The sequence below is a fragment of the Macaca thibetana genome, chromosome 13 (assembly GCF_024542745.1).
Source record: "Macaca thibetana thibetana isolate TM-01 chromosome 13, ASM2454274v1, whole genome shotgun sequence".
In the NCBI taxonomy this organism is placed as follows: Eukaryota; Metazoa; Chordata; class Mammalia; order Primates; family Cercopithecidae; genus Macaca; species Macaca thibetana.
The window spans coordinates 105,616,264-105,638,770 of NC_065590.1; the positions used below are offsets into that span (position 1 = coordinate 105,616,264).

Here is a 22,507-nt window from a genome sequence, read left to right on the forward strand (position 1 = left end):
TTTTTCTATATTATTCAGTTAAGTCCACAGCCTTCCTTTCTGGAGCCGCAGACATGTTGATGAGGAGATTTCACTGAGGACCTGCTTGAGTACTTACATTCTTGTCAATTTACCGTAAATGTAAAGTTTCCTCTCTCTTATACTTGATTTTTTTCCCTTGTGATTCTTGATTTTGAAACTTCTAGTGCAGGGAATAGCTGTGGTAAAAATATTTGTGCATATGCACTTGTACCAGATTTTTGAGTTTTGTCATTTATTTCTAAGACATATTTTAATTATAGATGTGATAAAAAAAAAACAAGAAAAAGAGTCATATTGCTGCATGTCAGCAATCCCTCCTCCCTGTTCCCATGGCAGGCTGCCGAGGTCTCCAGTATGAACAGGCTCTGGAGCAGAGCCTGGCGCTCCCCTTGCATTCGGGAGGACACTCATCAAAGTGATGTGTGTGCCCGTGACCCACTGCTTTAAAAACACCTGAATGGATTCCCAGTGCACACACTGCTGTGTAGCCTGCACGTTCATTGAGTGACGTGTCACCAACACTCCTCCAAGTCAGTGGACGTCCTGCTAACTGTGCAGCGTAACTGTTCTGGGTGCAGCTGTCCCAGCATTTGGAGCACGGCTCCTGGGCACACACGGTGTCAACAACAGGCCTGCGCCCCACTCTTTGCACTGTGCATTTCTAACTAATTTAAATTGATGCCTCATTTAACGTTTGAAAATCTGGAGGCGCAGAGACTCAGCAATTTTGGGAGACAGATTAAATGGCTACTGAAATGGAAGTGGCAGGAGAACATGAAGTTGGGCCCGAGTCAGTGAACTACAGAGAGAAGAGAGAATGAGTTAGGGTTGGCCGATGGGTGTCTTGGACCTTCACATACACAGTCTAACGGGGTCTTGTGAAGTGTGTGGATTCTGACTCAGGGATTGTGGCGGGGCCCCAGACGCCGCAGGTCTAACAAGCTCCCTGGTGACGTTGCTGCTGCAGCCAGGGAACCTGCCAGGAGCACCAGCTCCTGTGCACGGACCACACTGAGAAACACTCCTACACCCTGGGGAGTACCCAGACTGGTTCAGAAATAGTCCTTCTAACAACAGATCTTAACTTTAGACAGCTGTTAACTGTTGGACTAAAAATCAAGGAAGATAAATGAAAAGACTTCAATAACAAAAGAGTGATTTTGATGGCATAGGATGGTCTAGAGGAGGCTGGAGGAGCGTTCCTCGTTTAGGAGACAGATGAGAAAGTCACAGGCCGGAAGGTCAGAGGGCACGTGCACAGGGGACAGCTCTGCACAGGCAGGTTGCAGGACACCAGCAGTCTCCCTTCCCGATCCACTCTAAGGTCTCGCCCATTTTTATTTGCACCTTGCAGATCCCTGTGATAGCACTTTGGGGTCATTCATACTTAAGATAAGCTAAAATGGACACGTGAAACATCTGGGTATTTGGGCAAGGACGGACGTAGGGGTACAGTGAAATGCACCACAGGAAGGCTTGTTAACACAGAACATGCAACGTGCTGCGCCCTGAAGCACTTGCCATCAATTCCTTAACGGTGATGCCAACATGGAAAACCAGGAACGGGGGTGAAGTGGGCACTTCAAGCTTGCACAGTCTCTAAGCCAAGGAAACAGGAGAAGCGCGATTCGTGATCCCTTTGTCACCGAAGGGTCAGTGACAGAGCCCGCAGCCAGGAGCCATGCAGTGGTGTTAACAGCAGCCACAAGTTTACACGGATGTCATCACCCAACAGAGTAGCTGTATTTCGGAACACCGAGGCTTCCGGAAAGTTCCCTGGGAGAAACATCCTGGTCTGCTGTTCTCTGGGGCATTGTCTAACCTCTGGGTGGCTTCCTTGTACATTGTCATTTGTGACCAATCCCAAAATGCAGCAGGGGAGCACGTCTACAAATCTAGCATCGTGCAATTAACAGTTTAGACGAGGGTTTCCAGCCCAGGCTGCTGGTTTCCAGCGATGACATCCTCCCTCAGCTACGTAGCAGGCCTCTGCCCTATCTGTGCCCAGGCAGCTCCCTGTGTCCTCAGCGACTCTGAAAGTTATTTCCGAGGCACCGTTCCCCAGCTGGCTTCGTTTCCTCCTCTCCTCATCCCTTCTCTCCTCTCCTAACAGAAAGATGGCTCCTGGGAGGGCATCTGAGACCACAGACTTGGAGGGAGCCGCACCCCTACCTGACCCCTGCCCTAGCACTGAGTCCTGCTGGGTCTCTGGTGCACGCGGGGTCTCAGCCTCTCCCTTTACGACTGAGGGTCTAGAAGCAGTTGGCCACTGCAACCCTTCAAGGACAAACATTTTGGACTTTCAAAATTGAAATGGAAATTTTGTTACTGTGCTAAATTGTACATAATGTGAAATTTACCACCTCAGCCATTTTTAAATGTGCAGTTCAATGGTATTGACCTTGTGCAACTTATCCCACCATCCCCGTCCAGGCCTTTTTTTTTTTTTTTTTTTGTAGAGATGGGGTTTCACTACGTTTCTCAGGCTGGTCTTGAACTCCTGGCCTCAAAGGATTCTTTCACCTGGGTCTCCCAAAGCACTGGCTCCAGGACCCTTTCGTCTTCTGAAAACTCTGAGAAAACTGAAAACTGGATTTTGCTTTTATTTCTACTTGCAAACCAGCCAGATTCTGGCACGAGACCCTCTCTTTCTTCTGTGGTCTAGGTTAGTGCAGCTCATAGCAGCAGCTCACAGGAGGCTCTGTGTCTGATGCCAGTTTTCCTCCCCTAAAACGCAGTCCCTGAAGGCAGCTTGGCCTTCTAAACATTGCTGGTGAGTGTCGTCTGAGCAACCTTCCTCTGGGAACAGCAGCCATTCCTGCTCCTGCCTGCCCTGACCCCACTGGCCCATGAGACCAGAGCCAGCGGTCCGGGTTTTGCTGCAGGGCGTTTCTGAAGTAGCTGGGGGACACGAGCTGCTCCGACAGAACGCCCCAGCCTCAGGAGTTGCACCCAGAGGGCTCTTTCTGTCTCAGAACAGTCAGTGGGGGACTCTCATTCTGCTGCTCCCCGCAGAGGGACCCCAGTACATGGCTCTTCCCCTGGGAGGCTCTGTTGTCCAGCAAACCTGCTCCCAGGTGCCCTGGGCTGACACCCGCTCAAGCCAGGCACATGGGAGGAGGAGGTGGAGGTGGCCCACAGCTGTTTTGCCTTTGCCTCCCCAACCTGCTCTCAAGCCACCGCTAGGAGCCCGCACCTGTCTACACCTAAACACACAGGAGGCTGGGAGTGAAACCCAGCGACTGGAGAACCAGGCATGGGCTTCGGAATCAGCCACCTGTGGGAGGCGGAGGCGGGACTAACTCTATGGGTTCCTGGAGTGGAGACGTTTGCTGCCGTGTTTCCTTTGAGAAAGTGGCCCTGCAAGTTCACCACAACTTTGCCTGGAACTCATGAACTCCTCTCTCTCTTCCCTCACAGGTGACCCCATTGGTCACGATTCCACGTGCCTATTCTGAGGCCTCACCACCTAGAAAGAGGCCAGCTGGGAACACGGCCAGCCAAAGGGAGAGCCCTTGCTTCCTACCCCCAAATTGCTGCTGGGAAGATAACAGTTTCAGAAGCATCTTTTGGCGAATAAATTTTCAATGACATTGCGTTGTTAATTTATATCGGAAACATGCAGATGTTTTGTAATTGTTATTGAAGAAAGAACTGACCTTTGCAGAGCGGAGGCTGGAAATCCCATCCTTCCTGGGTGCAAGTGAGTTGCTCGTGGCCTTGGAGCTCATACCCGTGCCGGCAGGAATACACCAGCACGCGCCTCCCAGACTCCTCACAGTGCACAAAGTCCCCATTCTCCACGCTCTCTGGGAAGCCACACTTGTCGTCTGTGAAATGTGGACAGGTTTACATGTAGTCAAACTGCGAGAAAAGAAAACCACATACCAACGTCCCTGTCACGGGCACACTTGTGCCCTGGAGGGGCTGGTGCCGAGGCTGGGGAGCCCTGCTGTGGTTACTCACTCAGCACCCACGCAGCACACACCGTCACTTCCCAGGTCGGGCCCCGCTGGATCCCATTTTCTAGGCCCCCAGTTCCTGTCTCACTAGAGAAGGGTCCCGCCCGCCCCGGGAGCTGCCCTGAGGGTGTAAGGCAGGGCATCGACTGTTTTCTAAACAGGGAAAAGTTAAACTCAGCTCCTTGGGAAGACAAGGTTTGTTTGATGAGATGCACGTGCTGTAAGGTGGTGTGAGAAAAGACCAAACGTCACCTTGAGGAAAGGTCTCCCTCCAGGCCTCCAGGTTCATGCCAGGGATGCTGTCACAAGACTCAAAGTCTTCAGGGAATTTTCCGACTCGGAAGGCGTCCACGGGCACCCTGGTGAGGCCGGTGTTGTCACAGATGACCCGAGACAGGGAGTGCTTCTCCAGCTCATGCCTCTGCGCGTCCGTGAAGACGTGGCTGTTCTCCCACCAAAACCTCCAGGGAAGGAGACAGAGCGTAAGTTCACGGTGCCTGGAGAACCCCCAGGGCAGGCACTCAGGACCAGCCACCCACTGCTGTGTGCTGCTGGCCTCCCCTGCGGCGCCTGCCCAGACCCCCAGCACCCGGGGCCGCGCAGGTGCAGGCACTGAGGACCTGAAGGAGATGCGGAGGGGCAGCACGGTGTGCACCTGGCTGTCTGAACGAGCGGCGTCAGATGGAGGAGGGGCTCAGAGCCACTTCGCATGTTGACTGTGAGAATCTATTTTGCTGCATTGCTGTTATTTGGGGTGCAATGCTGTGTTAAAAACAAGAATAATTACAGCAAATTCAGCTGCTTTACAACGTGCTGCTCTCCAGTCTGAAGTCAGCGTGCCCTGCACGGTCTCTCTACCTTCAGCTTCTTCCTCCAGGCCATGGGTAATCAAGAAAATTGCAATGTGAAGAAATGAAGTCCCACTTTCCTCTCAAAATACGAAAATCGTTGCCAAAGCGCCAGCAGCTCCTGGCCTGAGTGCCATAAAGCACACATTTCCCCGGCCACATAAAGCTCTTCTGCTTCCCATCACGGGGATGAATTCCTCTTAGAACATAAAAGAGAGGCCCCATTATATGGAAGTTAATTGACCCCATTTTTGCATTGGGGAGGTATTTGGTCATAAATACGCAGGATGAGAAATTGCGGGCACCACCCCAGGAATCTGCCAGCTGCCTCTGATTTCAGATGGAGCTTCAGCCATGGGTGGCATAAAACACGCTTGGGAGACACACATATGGGGCAAGTTGGTGAAATCTTCCCCCTTCTGAGCGAGTGGCTTCCCATGTCCCAGAGAATTCCAAACGCACGTTTACTGAAGACACAGCTATGAGGGAGACAAGTTCATCTGGTAATTTCTCCCCAGGTGTTCGTAGCTCTTTGAAATGCTGCATCTCCGAAATTAGAGACAAAAGTCACACTGGGGAAAGGACAGGAGCCTCCGCGTGTGACAGGTGCACTCTCTGGAAAGAGCACAGATCCTTTACAACAAAAATCTGACCTTGGCACAGTGACTACCAAAAATAGAGAGAGAGCTGGATAGGTAGGGATGTCTTTAAAAGCAAAAGAAAACGTTTTCCCATTGTTTTTGTCTGTGTTGTTCCAAAATCTTAACACTGGTATCCTGTGCACCTGCTTCTACGGGAGTGGGGAAGGACTCAGAATCAGACGGGAACAGGATCTGGCTCTGACTCCCTCCAGTATAAACCTCCACATTCCAGGTTGAACTTGAGGAGGGAGCAGACATGTACGAGGCAGGCAAACCGGGACCTCAGCTTTCTGCTACCGGCAAGCACCTCTGTGTGCAGGCAGGGGCTGGGGGACCGGGAGGCCTGTCCAGCCCAGAGGCATCCATGAGCACCAGGCATAGCCTGTGTCTGCGCCTGAGTCACTGTCCACCTCTGCGCTTTCCTGGGCATCGTCAGGGGACGTGGGGGATGGGATGCAGTCTCAGGGCTGTCATGAGTGTGTCACAATTTGTTTTTGTTAGGCGCCTGTTTGCTCATGTGGTTGGATCTAGGAAAAATCAGTGCTAGCTCCCATTCTAAGTGCTACATGCTTTGTAGTTGCTTCATTGTTATGAAAACACGGTTCGAGGTTAAGGAAACTATGGGTGGGAGAAACAATCTGATCAGCTTATGTAAGAGTCGAGCGGTGGAGCCAGAATTTGGATGCAGGTCTGGCTGGCTTCTGAACCAATGCAGAGCACCTGCCTCTGTGCAGAACAAGAAGGAAGACATTCCGGACAGGAACCTACCAGTCTCCGTCCCGCAGAGCCTTCATCTGCTTCCCAATGAGACAGGCAAACAGGGGGCCTGTCCGAGCCCTGGGGAGGAAGTTTTCAGCTAAGCCTCCCAGCCAGACGTCGATGTTGTCAGGATGCTTGTACAAGTCCAGGATCTTGTCGGCCACGCTCCTGCTGGCGATGGCTGTGCTCAGGTCAGCGGGGGTCTCCAGGCGAGGCAGGCCACAGAACTCCCTCCACTCGTTGTAACCTGCACAGGGGAGAGGCTGCACGGTTTCTCTCAGAGACCTGAACCTTCGTTGAGCCCATCTCGCTCATGCCATGGTCCCCAAGACGGGAAGCACAGCAGGGCAGAGTCCCGTCCCACCCTGTGACACTGCCCAGCCGTTTGCCAGGCTAGGCTATTCCAGCTCAGAAGCCAGAGCTCTTTCTGCAGGGTTTGTTCATAAAGGAGCTGGAGACAGCAAGAATGCTGAGTCCACGACATTTAAGTGCATTCCTGTTATCGCCCAGCCTGCACTTAGTTCTCACCTCTCCAGAGCAACCGAGACAGCTCTGCATCCTCTTTAGAGGTTACCTCCCACAATGACATCAGGAGCACACACAGAAGCCAGCACTCTCTCTCGCTCTCTCTCTTCCCCCTCTCTCCCCTCTCTCTCATGCGCGCACACACACACACACACACACACACACACAAAGGGACACACACAAATATCTTTATCTGTCTGGCTAGTCATCTCCATATTGAAGACTAGAGATCTTTTCTTGCTGGGAACCCTGGTGAATCCCTGGCCTCTCTTCTCACTCCTCCTTCTGCTCGCTGCCCCACGCCTGAGCTGCTCACTGCCCAGGCCCTCATTCATGGTCTGACTCTGTGGCTGTACCTTTGCCTGACACTGGTGCCCTGTGCCCTGCTCCTTACATCCGCCTTCGTCCCTTATCCACTCCTCTTGGTTCCACTGTCGCCTCCTCCAGAAGCACTCCCTCCTCAAGGCTGGGCGACCCTCACTCCCGTGGGGTCTGATCAGAGCGCAGTCCAGGGCCTCTGCTGCTGTCTCTGCTCATCCACCCGCCCTGTGTGGTGCTTTAGCTAAGACTGTCTGGTTCTATCCTCAGCGCCCTGCCCACCGCAGGCTCCCAGCAGAAGTCCCGGACAAGTGCACGCACAGCAACATGTGAGCACTGGGCTGGTTCCCCCAGGGGCAGTGAGGCTTTCACGGGACAGAAGGCCGGGCCTGTGGTGTCTCATGTTTAGACCAAACAGAACTGGGAGAAATAGCCAGGCATCCTCGTTAGTCTGGGAAGGGGATGCCCACGTGACAAAGAGACTCATGGAGCCAAGGGGTGGGAACAACTTGGAGGAAGACAGATCAGAGGAACGGACAAACTGGAGGAGGAAGGCATGAGCGACATTCAAAATCTGAGCTTTTAGAGGCTGGGTGCGGTGGCTCAGGCCTGTAATTCCACCACTTTTGGAGGCCGAGGCGGATGGACTGCCTGAGGTCAGGAGTTTGAGACCAGCCTGGCCAACATGGTGAAACCCTGTCTGTACTGAAAATACAAAAATTAGTCAGGTGTGGCGGCAGTCGTCTATAATCCCAGCTACTAGGGAGGCTGAGGCAGGAGAATTGCTTGAACCTGGGAGGCGGAGGTTGCATTGAGCCGAGATCGCACCATTGCTCTCTGGCCTGGGCAACAAGAGTGAGGCTTCGTCTCAAAACAAATAAACAAACAAAAACAAAAATAAAAACACCCTGAGCTTTTAGAAAACTGCTGTCAGGTGCTATTGAGTCCATTTCTTAGCGGGCTGAGAGCCATTTCCCTGGTTAACCATCAGGAGGAACCCATGTGTGTCTGACTCTTGTGCTCCTAGAGTCACCCCCCTTGGCTTGCCCCACAGCCCTGGTGCTGCTGCATCTGGCAGGGGATCCCCTGATCCCCCATGAGAAGCTGTGCTGCCTCAGCCTGACTCCTGCTGTCCGCAGTGGCTCTGCTGCCCTGTATCTGCAGAAACCACTCTTATTTTCTGTTTCCAGATGGGCCATCCTGGCCCTTTCATCAAAGCCACCGGGAGGTGCTTTGCCCCGTCAAGAGGCACCTGTGTCCCTCCAACAAAATTTCATCTTTATCACACAGTCTACTTTAGACCATCCCAAACATACCCCACGAATGTCTCAGCTCCAGTAACAGGCAACCTGTAGACACTCGGTTTATATAGAAAACACAGATGCCCATTGCTTGCCACAGGGCTTGGGGGACACAGCCGTTATTTTATTTACTAAAAGAATGCATTTATTTTCAGACTAGTCAAAAACAAAAATAATGAGCAAATTAAAATTCTAAAACGAGGAGAGGTTTCTATACTGACAATTTAGACCACTGTCAAACTGTTTTAATTAGTACAATAAAAGCATTTTCACACCTGTGGGAGATTGACATCTTAATTTTAAAAAGAAAAAACAACGAAGTTAGGAGGGCATTTTCCTTTCTTATTGCTCTGAGAGGAAACATATTTGCATCTTTTTCCAATTCTAGAGGGAAAATGTGCAAGGTCTGGGAAGGAGGTAAAGACATGGAGGCTGAAGCTCTTCACAGCTCCGGAGGCCACAGAGCCTGGAAGGAACAACATCACTTCAGATGTCCCTGCCTGTGGGAGACACCGCAGAAACGGGAATGCAAAAAAGGTGTTTCTGTTCTGTTTTGTTTTTCTGAGACGGAGTCTCGCTCTGTCACCCAGGCTGGAGTGCAGAGGCATGATCTCGGCTCACTGCAACCTCCGCCTCCTGGGTTTCAGGCAATTCTCCTGCCTCAGCCTCTCAAGAAGCTGGGATTACAGGTGTCTGCCATGACGCCCGGCTAATTTTTTGTATCTTTAGTAGAGACAGGGTTTCACCATCTGGCCAGGCTGGTCTTGAACTCCTGAACTTGTGATCTGCCCGCCTCGGCCTCCCAAAGTGCTAGGATTACAGGCATGAGCCACTGTGCCCGGCCGCAAAAAAGTGTTTTGGGGAAGGTTGTACATTTTATATTCACAGTAAAGTACAACAAATGATTTCAGGGCGTGGCGGAAATCACCATCCCAGCTCAGCGTGCTGAGACACGAGCGTTTCTCTTTTATCTAATTTAGCCTGAGATCTAACTAATCAGATCTAACGAAGCTTCTGCTGGGTTTGTGGCCTTTCTGGTGCATCGATGCCTCCAGTTGCTGGAATTCAGACCTGGGGACGTTGCCTAAACTGTCTGTGTGTCAGTCTCTCAGTCCATCTTTTAGAACGTGATCGCAGTCTGGCCTTCCGCGGTGGCTGGGGTATAGAGTGCTAACACACGCAGTGGGCTTCGAACTGCAGGCCACAGGGACCCGCGTGGCAGCTCTTACACTGCTGTGTCATGACTCCTCCTGTGTGCTCACACCAAGCACTCTCGCGTGTGTGTCCCCAACACTCAAACGTGAGGTTGACTCTACTGTCCTGGGCACTCAGGGAAGGAACTGGGAACCACACAGGTTAATTAAGAAATTCATCCAAAATTGAACTCCTCAGGTCCAAACCCAAGTCTTTGGAACACAAGTCGGGCTGTGTGCTGGTCTTACTCCTGTTCCCTTCCCACCAGGCCCTTCTGTCCTCGTCAGCGTTTATTTGCCCGCCCATCCATCCATCCATCCATCCATCCATCCATCCATCCATCCAGTGAGGGTTCCCTAAGTGCCTGTTCTGTGCCAGTCAACAGCTCTGGGTGCTAGTGACCACAGCCCTGAAACACAGCCCTTCCTCCTGGGCTTATGATCTTTGGGGGACCCACAGGCCAGTGGGAACGTGGATTTTCACCTTTGGCCACATTTCAGTTGGTGAAAAGTAGAGCAGACAAAGGTGGGGGTTGTGAGGGCTGGGATGGGGTCGCCTGCTCTCTGCCGCAGTTAGCTCAGGGAAGTCAGCAGTGGCAACATGAGGAGGTCAAGCTGTGGGGCCTGAGCAGGGCCAGCAGCAAAGGGGGTCCCAGCCAGAGGCAAGGTGTGTGTGGGCATGTGCTGGGCATGTGTGCTGGGCATGTGCCAGGTGTGTGCTGGGTATGTGCCAGGTGTGTGCTGGGCATGTGTAGACAGGTGTGTGCTGGGTATGTGCCGGGTGTGTGCTGGGCATGTGCTGGCTATGTGCTGGGCATGTATAGACAGGTGTGTGTTGGGTATGTGCCAGGTGTGTGCTGGGCATGTGTTGGGTATGTGCTGGGCATGTGCTGGGTGTGTGCTGGACATGTGTGGGTGTGTGCTGGGTATGTGCCAGGTGTGTGCTGGGCATGTGTTGGGTATGTGCTGGGCGTGTGCAGGCATGTGCTGGGTATGTGCCAGGCGTGTGAAGGCATGTGTGGGCTGTGCTCCCTGAGCTCTGGCAACAAGGAAGCAGCTGTGTTTGGGTGCAGGGAGTGAGGGGGACAGTGTGCATTATCCTGACACACATGGGGCCCCTTCTGCATCCTCCCAACTCACGTTTAGTCCCCAGATATTCACAGCCTGTGTGGTTGCTGATCCCAGCCCTTCCAGGTGCCACTGGTAAGGAAGGCAGGAATGGGGGAAGGGCCAGGGGACAGAGGAAGGCCCAGGGATGTGGCAGAACAAGACTTGCCAGCACTGTCCGTGTCACATGTCACCCACGCACAATAGGAGGGCACCTCCCAAGCTCCCAGGGTGCATGGAGAGAACAGAGCCGCACACAGAATACGAGGTCTCAGGGGATCGGGCCTGGACAGGTGCTGCAGGTTGACCAGACAACCGAACCACCTAGGAGCCCAGAGGAGGGAAGGCTGAGGTGGGCCTGAGGTCAGGGAGTTGGGAACTGGGCAGGTCAGGGAGGAGGCTGCGCGGTGGGGCCTGGGAAAGGCAGGAGCCAGGTCGGGTGTAGGGAGCACAGGGGGCTGCTGGCCTGAGAGGAGCAGCCACTCCCACCAGGGGCCAGCTTGGACCAGTTAGCTAACAGCAGTCCTGATGTGGTGGAACGATCTCTGCAGGCCCTAGGATCTCGCTGGGGGGAGGAGAAGGGGACGGGGGCACTCTAGCCATCCCAGGAGCTTCCCGGGACGCCAGACGCAGACCTGCCATTGTCTGCCCGTGCAGTGCCTCCTCCCTCTACTAGAAGCGGGTGTTTCTCAAGGTCCTAGCTCATACGTCCCTGGGAGGTTCAGAACCACCCTCTTTGTGCCATTTCTCTCTCTAAGAAAAGCTCGAAGTGGCCTCTATAGCTGAATGAACTGGAGTCCTTTAAGAGCCATTGCTTAGAAGGCATTAGATTTGTGATTGTTTTACTTTAAATCAGTCTCTCTAGCAGCAGGTTGCTAACTCGGCAAATCCTGCAGCAGCTGCGTGAGGTGTGCAAGGGAAGGAACTGGCAGACCTGGCAGCCCGTGGTCCCGGCCCCTCTGCAGGTTGATGGACGCCAGATCCAAGGTGCTGGAATTGGACAGCACAAAGAGCCTTTCCGTCAGTTCCTCGTTCATCAGCTGATCCTGCACCTGCAGTTTGGCTGGTCTTGCAAGAAGGCCTCGTATTAGTGGGTCCAAACCACCTGGAAAATACCATGTGCAAAGCAAGGACAGTTCTCGGCTCAGTTCTAGAGAAACAATATTTCAATCTTGTCCTTAGCAAATCTTTGTGTAAGTTCATGAATTCCGCTTGTGTGATTCCAGAGTTTCCTGAATGTCCTCAGGACACTGCCTTGCTGGCGGGTGAACCACTGGGCTGGCACTGATGATGTGGCTCATGAGGGATGGACCCTCAGAAAGAAAGGGGCCTGGAGAAGGAGTCCACCAGTTTTTAAAGCTTTTTGTTTTGTTTCTTAGCAACAGAAAGATTACAAAAAAAAGAAGCATTTGCTGAATTCTAACATCCAGAACAGTGAAAGGAAGACTCAGCTTAGCTGAGGGAGTGGCCAGGGTGCCTGGGGACCACTGTTCCTGTCATTTCCAAAGGCCCCGTGTGGAAAGCAGGCCCCACCGCCTTCAGGGTCCCTCTATCTCAGTGGTGTGTGAACCCACCACTGCATGCCACCAGTCTTTAAAGTTTGGCCTTAGGATGCCCAAAAGGAAGACTTAGGAATCACGACGTGCATCGTCCTGTGTGGGATGACCTGGGTGTCTTCAAATGCCAGGTACCTGCTGAGGGCCGGGCCAGCCCCTGCCTCTCTGGTACACTGTGCATGACTCAGCTCTCATCTAAGCAGGCATCGCCAGACACACTGCCGCACCCCTGCCCTCCCCTCTCCCCACTACACCTGGAGCCGGTCAACTTTTGAGTCAGGTTAGAAGCTCCCAGAAAGACACACAGAGTACTGGGAAAGGAACATAAAGAAAAAATGGGGAAGCTTAAAAATAACCCTTCCAAAAAACTAACTGGGGGAATAGAATCATTTTCTTCCAAATAATTAACTTCCAAAGGTAACCCATCATTAACATTCTAAAGATGAGGGTGCTGATCATAACTATAGAATGGTTTAGCCTTTTATTTTTATTTTATTTTCAAATGGATTTTCACTCTGTTGCCCAGTCTGGAATGCAAAAGCGAGATCTCGGCTCACCTGCAACCTCTGCCTCCCAGGTTCAAGCGAGTCTCCTGCCACAGCCTTTCAAGTAGCTGAGACTACAAGCACCCGCCACCACGCCTGGCTAATTTTTTTTTTTTTTTTGTATTTTTAGTAGAGACAGGGTTTCACCATGTTGGCCAGGCTGGTCTCAAACTCCCGACCTCAAGTGATCCACCTGCCTCGGCCTCCCAAAGTGCTGGGATTACAGGCGTGAACCACCATGTCTGGGCCCAGTTTAGCCTTTTAAAATGCTTTAAACACATTTATTTTCCCCACAGATATTAAAAACCCTGTGTAGGATCAGCAAGTGTGCCCATACGGAAGGTCTGCATGGCTGTGGTGAGTCATAAGAAAGAAGGGAGAACTGATGAACATCGATGAGAAATCCCCAATAAAATACCAGTAAACCGAATCCAGCAGCACATCAAGAAGCTTATCCACCACGATCAAGTCGGCTTCATCCCTGGGATGCAAGGCTGGCTCAACATACGCAAGTCAATAAACATAATCCATCACATAAACAGAACCAATGACAAAAACCACATGGTTATCCCAATAGATGCAGAAAAGGCCTTCGACAAAATTCAACTGCCCTTCATGCTAAAAACTCTCAATAAACTGGGTATTCTTGGAATGTATCTCAAAATAATAAGAGCTATTTATGACAAACCCACAGCCAATATCATACTGAATGGGCAAAAACTGGAAGCATTCCCTTTGAAAACTGGCACAAGACAGGGATGCCCTCTCTCACCACTCTTATTTAACATATTGTTGGAAGTTCTGGCCAAGAAAATCAGGCAAGAGAAAGAAATAAAGAGTATTCAATTAGGAAAAGAGGAAGTCAAATTGTCCCTGTTTGCAGATGATATGATTGTATATTTAGAAAATCCCGTTGCCTCAGTCCAAAATCTCAAGTTAATAAGCAACTTCAGCAAAGTCTCAGGATATAAAATCAATGTGCAAAAATAACAATCATTCCTATACACCAATAACAGACAAACAGAGCCAAATCATCAGTGAACTCCCATTCACAATTGCTACAAAGAGAATAAAATACCTAGGAATCCAACTTACAAGGAATGTGAAGGACCTGAAAGGAGAACTACAAACCGATGCGCAATGAAATAAAAGAGGACACAAACAAATGGAAGAACATTCCATGCTCATGGACAAGAAGAATCAATATCGTGAAAATGGCCATACTGCCCAAGGTAATTTACAGATTCAATGCCATCCCCATCGAGCTACCAATGACTTTCTTCACAGAATTGGAAAAAACTACTTTAAAGTTCATATGGAACCAAAAAAGAGCCCACATTGCCAAGAATATCCTAAGGAAAAAGAGCAAAGCTGGAGGCATCATGCTACCTGATTTCAAACTATAGCACAAGGCTACAGTAAACAAAACAGCATGGTACTGGTACCAAAACAGAGATATAGACCAATGGAACAGAACAGAGGCATCAGAAATAACACCACACATCTACAACCACCTGATCTTTGACAAACCTGACAAAAATAAGAAATGGGGAAAGGATTCCCTATTTAGTAAATGGTGCTGGGAAAACTGGCTAGCCGTATGTAGAAAGCTGAAACTGGATCCCTTCCTTACACCTTATGCAAAAATTAATTCAAGATGGATTAAAGACTTAAATGTTAGATCTAAAACCATAAAAACCCTAGAAGAAAACCTAGGCAATACCATTCAGGACATAGGCATGGGCAAGGACTTCATGACTAAAACACTAAAAGCAATGGCAACAAAAGCCAAAATTGACAAGTGGGATCTAATTAAACTAAAGAGCTTCTGCACAGCAAAAGAAACTACCATCAGAGTGAAAAGACAACCTACAGAATGGGAGAAAATTTTTTGCAATCTACCCATCTGACAAAGGGCTAATATCCATAATCTACAAAGAACTTAAACAAATTTACAAGAAAAAAAACAAATAATCACATCAAAAAGTGGGCAAAGGGTATGAAAAGACACTTCTTAAAAGAAGACATTTATGCAGCCAACAGACACATGAGAAAATGCTCATCGTCACGGGTCATTAGAGAAATGCAAATTGAAACCAAAATGAGATACCATCTCACACCGGTTAGAATGGCGATCATTAAGAAGTCAGGAAACAACAGATGCTGGAGAGGATGTGGAGAAATAGGAATGCTTTTACACTGTTGGTGGGAGTGCAAATTAGTTCAACCATTGTGAAAGACAGTGTGGTGATCCTCAAGGATCTAGAACTAGAAATACCATTTGACCCAGTGATCCAATTACTGGGCATATACCCAAGGGATTATAAATCATGCTACTACAAAGACACATGCATATGTATGTTTATTGTGGCACTATTTAAAATAGCAAAGACTTGGAACCAACCCAAATGTCCATCAGTGATAGACTGGATTAAGAAAATGTGGCACATATACACCATGGAATACTATACAGCCATAAAAAGGATAAGTTCGCAGCTGGAAATCATCATTCTCAGCAAACTATCACAAGGACAGAAAACTAAATACCGCATGTTCTCACTCATAGGTGGGAATTGAACAATGAGAACCCATGGACACAGGGCAGGGATCATCACACCCCATCTGTCGTGAGGTGGGGGCAGGGGGAGGGATAGCATTAGGAGAAATGCCTAATGTAAATTGTGACTTAATGGGTGCAGCAAACCAACAGGGCACATGTCTACCCTATGTAACAAACCTGCACGTTGTGCACATTTACCCTAGAACTTAAAGTATAATAAAAATATAAAAAAAGAAGGGCGACTTCACAGGGACCAGCTGCAGGGACTGCACTCACTCACCTCCGTGGAGGAGCGTCCATGGGCTGAAGAAGGTCTCGTGCAGCCACAGCCCGGGCAGGCCGGGGTGCTCCTGGAAGCCAGCGTCCAGCCTCCTCACCAGCGGGTGGATCGTGGCGTGGCCGAAGCGGAAGGCGGCCGTGGAGAACACGTTGGACACAGTGGGGTTGGCGGCGGAGTCATAGCCTTCATAGGGGCCCACGTACTGCTGGAAGGCCTCGGGTCCCAGGATCCTGGGGACGTAATCCCTCAGGGTGATGATCTATGCAGAAAGGAAAAGCGTCTCAGTGAGGCCCAGGATACCAGAGGAGGGTCGCCTCAAGTGGCAGTGGAGAAGAGCATCTTCCTCGACATCCCCAGGGAGCTGGACTCTTCTCGCCTTGCAATAAAGGCCTCAGCTGAACTTCCCAGAAAGGCGTTCTTGTTGACGTTTTTCATGAATATTCAGGAGGTGCGTTTATAGGGCTGACTGGAGAGCCTCCTTCCCAGGATGGTGATGGGGCTGGCAGTGGCAAGAGACAGCGTCTCTGTCGAGCCAACGGTGGTCACCGGGCCAGGCTGGGCAGCTCGACTCCTGGCTGGATGACTGACAGCAGGGAGCAGTTCCTTTTTCTACAAAGCAACAACACCTAATTCCTAGAGCCTTTGTGAGGATTAAATCAAAGCATGTTGTTTGGCACAGAGGTCTGTCAATGGACAATTACAGTGCAATCGCAGGGCCTGGAAATTATGATTTGACACATGGCCCCAGGAGAATTACGTACAAAGATTCTACTTTCAGGTTTAACAGTGTTTCTTTCAGACAGAAAAATCAGTCTCAAATTGTTTTGGTATTTAAGGGGAATATTTTGGTCAATAAACTACATCCAAATGAAGCATAATAGGCATAATTCTAGAATATGAATCTTCTCTTTTAGCTTACCAGTTTAGGAAGGCAAGCAGATTGTTTAAAAATAACCAATACTATTTACACACTTGTAATATGTTCCTTCCAGGCGCCAGAATGCATTTCCTAAGCACGTAATTTGGCCCTTCAGGGAGACCAGGGAGAGCTATGAGTCTTGTGTGGCCTGGGCGTTTACTGAGGGCGCACCTGCTCCCCGCTGTCCCGCTCCACCTCGGAGACCTGGACAGACAAGAAGGAAAAGGCGGCATCCAAAAGTTCCCCAGTGGGGTTTCCGTCCGTGTGCTAGTTCATCCATTGGTGAGAAGCACCGTGCTATGGGTCAGCATCCCAGAGAGTAGTTCTGACTTCATCCTGCAAACAGCCTCTCCACCTCAGGCGCAATTTATGTGACAACGTTTCTGAACCACACAGGTGTCCTGGGGGCTCCTCCTAGCCACATGAGAAGGTCCGTGTTCTTCCCACGTTCAGAACTCAGGCAGCACCTTCTGCTCCCTGAAACATTCTTTGGTTTCTTCTCACTACAATAGAAAGGAAAAGGCCTCTCTCTCTTTAGCCCCGAGACTGAGACAATTTCTTTCTTTCTTTCTTTTTTTTTTTTTGAGACAGAGTCTCGCTCTGTCGCCCAGGCTGGAGTGCAGTGGCTCCGTCTTCTGGGTTCCCGCCATTCTCCCGCCTCAGCCTCCCGAGTAGCTGGGACTACAGGCGCCACCACCACGCCCAGCTAATTTTTTGTATTTTTAGTAGAGATGGGGTTTCACCGTGTTAGCCAGGATGGTCTCAATCTCCTGGCCTCGTGATCCACCCACCTTGGCCTCCCAAAGTGCTGGGATTACAGGCGTGAGCCACCGCGCCCGGCCGAGACAATTTCAAATTCAAGTGCAAGCTATTTTAAGGAAGACACCACTTTCCCTTCTTGCCTACCTGAAGTTTGACTCGTGAGCCAGGGGATGCAGCAAGTACAGACAGGGAACTCCTGAGGCCTGAGCCTGAGGTTCCCAGCTCCACCCGTGCCCAACCAGCTACGAACAGAGAGCAAACCCGTGCCCTTCATCCGAGCCTCGCAGACACTGCGCCTCCTCGGTGTCTGACCTTGCCAGAGCTCTGAACAGTGTCTCTCCTCTTCCCCACTGGCTCCTCATCTGATCCGAAATGTCCCTGGTAAGTGATTGGGCTCAGATAGTGCAGCCTCCCCTGGGAGCTGTCGAGGTTGGGCAGAAGCACCCTTTGTTCAACCCAATAGGGCCTTAAAACTTGAATCTTGAGTCGGGTGTGGTAGCTCACGCCTGTAATCCCAGCATTTTGGGAGGCCAAGGTGGGAGGACTGCTTGAGCCTGAGAGCGAGACCAGCCTGGGCAACACAGTCAGACTCTGTTTCTACAAATATTTTAAAAATTAAAAATTAGCCAGGCGGGGTGGTGCACTCCTGTTGTCCCAGAGATGCGGGTGGCTGAGGTGGGAGGATGCCTGAGCCCAGGAGGTGGAGGCTGCAGTGAGCTATGACTGTGCCACCGCACTTCCGCCTGGGTGATAGAGGAGGTGCCTTCTCAAAAAGAGAAAAAGAAAACCTTGAACCTTGTAAACAGCTCTCTGGAATTTTCATGGCAATTCTTGTGAAAATGCTTCTGGTATTTGTTTACCCGGTCACATAGGGAAAATGGTTACTCTGAATTATTGGACCTGGGCAGACGCCATACTGTCAGACCTGGGCATTGTTGCTGTTGGGTGCCCCTCCTGCCCATCTCCCAGGTGGGCCCCGTCTTCTTTCGCTGCTGGCAGTGCCGTGTAGAGGCCTTGCCTTCCCAAGCGGCTTCAAGCTGCTCCTCCATGTCTGCTCTCATCCAGCCTCCTGGTTCCCCACAGCCTCTGCCAAAGCTGCCAGGCGCTGACTTGTGGCCACTCTCCATTTCTTGGCCTTCACAACTCACCAGTGGGAATGACCGAAAGGTCCACACTTGGGAAAATGGTGGGTGTGAAGGTGGCGGGAAGCCAGGACCCCAGCATACGGGTCGTCTGCTGTGTTTGCTGTGAGGATGCGCACGTTAGGACAGTGAGCTCGTCTGCCATGTTTGCTGGAGAAGCCTGCGGGCCTGCTGCTGCCAGCCCCTGTTCCAGGAAGCTCCAGGTTCCCTCATCACCCAGGAACTAAGAGTTAACGCCCAGCGCATGGGGGCTTCCCAGGCCCTCTGCTCTGACCTTTGGGGCCTGGACCCCAGGGCAGCAAAGGCCAGGACTAAGAGACCTGGAGATGCGATGCTTGTCACCGACGGTGGGAAACAGCCACGCAGCCCCTGGCACAGGCTCCTCTGAACCTCCTGACTGCTTTCAACGTCACCCACCCTGCTCTCCACAGAACAATGTCACTCACTATTTTCTCAAACATGCCCTATTAGTCCAACAAGAGGCTCCCATGTGTTTGCTGAGGGTGCTCCGGGGAGGAGGCTGAGCAGGCACCCAGCCAGCACCCAGCTCCCCAAGGATGCAACACAGCCAGGCCTGGCTTGTGCTCCTCGGCAGGCAGCCCTGCAGCATGGCACACCTGGGCTTGTGCTCCTCCACAGGCAGCCCTGCAGCATGGCACACCTGGGCTTGGTCCAGCCTTGAGGCAGGGGACTGGCTGTCCCTGCAGAGGAACCCCTGGAGAGGAACGACTGGGAGATTTTGTCAGCCAACATTGGAGGCTGCTGGGGAATGGGGCCCTGCCGGTAAAGGGGTCTGGGTGGGGAGCAACAGCACCTAAGTATTCTGAATGGACAAAAACTGGAAGTATTCCCTTTGAAAACTGGAACAAGACAGGGATGCCCTCTCTGACCATTCCTATTTAACATACTGTTGGAAGTTCCGGCCAGGGCAATCAGGTAAGAGAAGCGGCCTTTTTCTTTCTTTCCAGCCTTGGAAGCATGGCTTTATCCATCTGCTCCTTTGCCTAGAAGAGCAGCCAATCTGAAAAAGTACTCAGCCACAGCAAAGGCCAGCAGCCGAGTGGCCGGGGAAGCAGCCCCTGCCCTGAGACGTGGATCCGCCTGCCTAGGATGGGGATGTCCGGGGAGATCTGTGGTCCCTCCGGGGTCTGGTCGTACCTCCACACACATCCAAAGCAAAGCTTCTGTGGGTCCCTGGATATCTGGGGAAATCAAGGCTGTGCTCCAGAACCAGGTCTGCTATCTGATGGCCGGGGCATAGACCCACGCCAGATGTTTGGATCTTTATCTCAAACTCCACACAGCCTGGACGGCACACCCAGACTCACCAAGGATGGCTACCTCCTCTCTGCCTCCCTCAACCTGTGCTGGGAAGGGTTTCCTTTCTCATTCTTTTCTTGTCTGTAGAACACAAAAGTTATCGCCAAAGTGAGCATCTGATTGTGAGTTCTTGTTTTATGACACACCATAGAGCAGCTGAGGACTGCTGGGATGGAAGAGCAAGAGCTTCGGTTCCTCCTGGCGGGAAGCACGACTTATGGAACTGGGGTCCTGTGGGATCTCAAGCCAGCAAGAGCAACTTCATCAGCCCTTCCTATGTGCGAGTCCCCCAGGAGATGCCGGCTCCCAGGAACCAGCACAGAGGGCAGCCTGCAGATGCCTCCCAAAGACACCCACGGCAGAAGTCCTGTGCCCCAGGGCTGAGGGAGGGGATCGCTCTCAGCTGTCTACAAAATAAATTAGAGGAGCCGAGATCCTCAGACAGGGGGTGGCTGGGGTTGGGCCCTGACAGCTCAGAGTGGGTGTGGTGAGGACAGACACAGCAGCAGGGACGTGGTGTGGACGGATGCAGGAGGCGGGAGGTGGTGTGGACAGATGGAGGAGAAAGCTGTGACTCCCAGCTCTGAGTTAAGCCTTTTTGCCTCTTGCTGATGTGTGCATTATCCTGGCCCTGGCTAGCTCGTGTGTGTGTGTGTGTGTGTGTGTGTGTGTGTGTGTAGGGGGTTTGGGGGAATAATAGAAGGGGGATGCTATTTCTCTTTCATAAAGTTGCCCTGGCATTTCTTTTCGTTATCTAATGCTTTTCAGAAGAAGAGAGATTCAGATCACACAGTTACCAAACTATGAGTCGATAGAACCAGGGAGAGAAAAATGGGCCTTCCAGGCCACTGCGGATCTTTCAAATATGGCTGGAAGTTACAGCAGCGGCTCTACTGACGCGTTAAACACAACTTATTATTTTAATGTATCAAAGGTTTTTGCAAAAAGCACCAAAGAGGACCTATTAACTAAAAAAACACAAAAGGAAATTCAAAGGTGAAATGTAAAACCAAGAAGAAAAGAACGTTCACATTTTTTAAAAAAGCAGAACACACAGAAAATGAACTGAGGAAGGTAAATATGAAACAGAGAAGAACATTTTCCTATTGTTTTCTGTTGTTATTATTTCATTAATAATAAGAATAGGCAGCTGGGCATGGTGGCTCAGGCCTGTAATCCCAGCACTTTGGGAGCCTGAGGCAGGCGGATCACTTGAGGAAAGGAGTTCAAGACCATCCTGGCCAACATGGCAAAACCCCATGTCTATTAAAAATACAAAAATTAGCTGGGAGTGGTGGCACGTGTCTGTGGTCTCAGCTACTTGAGAGGCTGAGGCAGGAGAATCGCTTGAACCTGGGAGGCGGTGGTTGCAGTGAGCCGAGATCTTACCACTATACTCCAGCCCGGGTGACAGAGTGAGACTCTGTCTCAAAAACACAAAACAAAACAAAACGAAAACACACACACACAAAAGAAAGAAGAAGGAGAAGAAGAAGAAGAAGAGGAGGAGGAAGAGGAGGAGGAGGAGCAGCAGCAGCAGCAGGAGGCAACCAAATGTCATTATTTCCAGGTCAGTGGGATTCTCAGAAATTTGGAATTAAACTATCTCTAATCTATAATGACAGGGCCTGGTAACAATTCACACCTCTAAATAATTCCAGAACTCCATGGAGAAGAAAGACAGCAGGATGTGTGACAACTGGGCGTCTCTGGCCCTGTGAACGGGCTCCAGGGATCCGAGGCAGCCTCTTTTCTCACAGCTCCCTGGGCTGGATGAGGTTCTCACTCAAAGAAGGTTCAAACCAAATCCTGCTCCCGAGGCTACAGCAGGGCCAGGATTTCCAGAATTATTTTTGAAATTTCTACTTCATTCACAAATTCAATATACATTTACGAAGCAACCTGGCAAATTGTGGGTCCTGAGAAAAAAAGAATTAAACAGATGAACATCCCTCTGTGGAGCTCGCAGTCAGGGAAGCGGCACGGAAGCAGCAAGGAAGCAAACAGGAGCCCCGAAGGCCTCAGGGGATGAGCAGAGGGGAGAGGGCGGCCTTCTGGGACCTGCTTCTCCAGGTGTGTGGTGGGAAGTCCAGGCTCACGGAGACGAGGACCTGGATTCCACCGCTCAGCAGCTCCTGGGTTTACATTCCCCTTTGCACAGGGAAGCAGGAAAGTGTCTGAGTCGCTGCTTGAAAGCGACGTGGGTGCCTGATGATTTTTACTTCACATGGTGACAAGGTTCCTGCTTTCATTTCTAACTCCGCTCCTCTCACTCACACAAGCCTCCTCCGTCCGGCGGATGCTCCCAGCCGAGCACTGCTGTGTGGATGCGCGCGTTAGGACAGTGAGCTCGTCTGCTGTGTTTGCTGTGAGGATGCGCACGTTAGGACAGTGAGCTCGTCTGCCGTGTTTGCTGTGAGGATGCGCACGTTAGGACAGTGAGCTCGTCTGCTGTGTTTGCTGTGAGGATGCGCACGTTAGGACAGTGAGCTCGTCTGCTGTGTTTGCTGTGTGGATGCGCGCGTTAGGACAGTGAGCTCGTCTGCTGTGTTTGCTGGAGAAGCCTGCGGGCCTGCTGCTGCCAGCCCCTGTTCCAGGAAGCTCCAGGTTCCCTCATCACCCAGGAACTAAGAGTTAACGCCCAGCGCATGGGGGCTTCCCAGGCCCTCTGCTCTGACCTTTGGGGCCTGGACCCCAGGGCAGCAAAGGCCAGAAAGTGGCAGGGGTGTGTGCTGCCTGGGGGTGGTC

At 51.1% G+C, this 22,507-nt stretch overlaps 1 protein-coding gene across 6 annotated transcripts in view; it reads right to left on the reverse strand.

Moving 5' to 3' along the window:
* Window positions 1-22,507, reverse strand: part of TPO (thyroid peroxidase) — a 111,922-nt gene that overhangs the window by 32,471 nt on the left and 56,944 nt on the right. For 4 of the 6 annotated variants that reach the window (XM_050753198.1, XM_050753199.1, XM_050753203.1 and 1 more), the window contains 5 exons: window positions 15,617-15,875; window positions 11,610-11,780; window positions 6,241-6,478; window positions 4,236-4,444; window positions 3,681-3,851 (listed from right to left, as the gene is read on the reverse strand). In XM_050753198.1, the coding sequence (XP_050609155.1) occupies window positions 3,681-3,851; window positions 4,236-4,444; window positions 6,241-6,478; window positions 11,610-11,780; window positions 15,617-15,875 (1,048 nt within the window). The remainder of the gene's footprint in view (window positions 1-3,680; window positions 3,852-4,235; window positions 4,445-6,240; window positions 6,479-11,609; window positions 11,781-15,616; window positions 15,876-22,507) is intronic. The other 2 variants (XM_050753202.1, XM_050753201.1) reach the window with 1 other exon arrangement.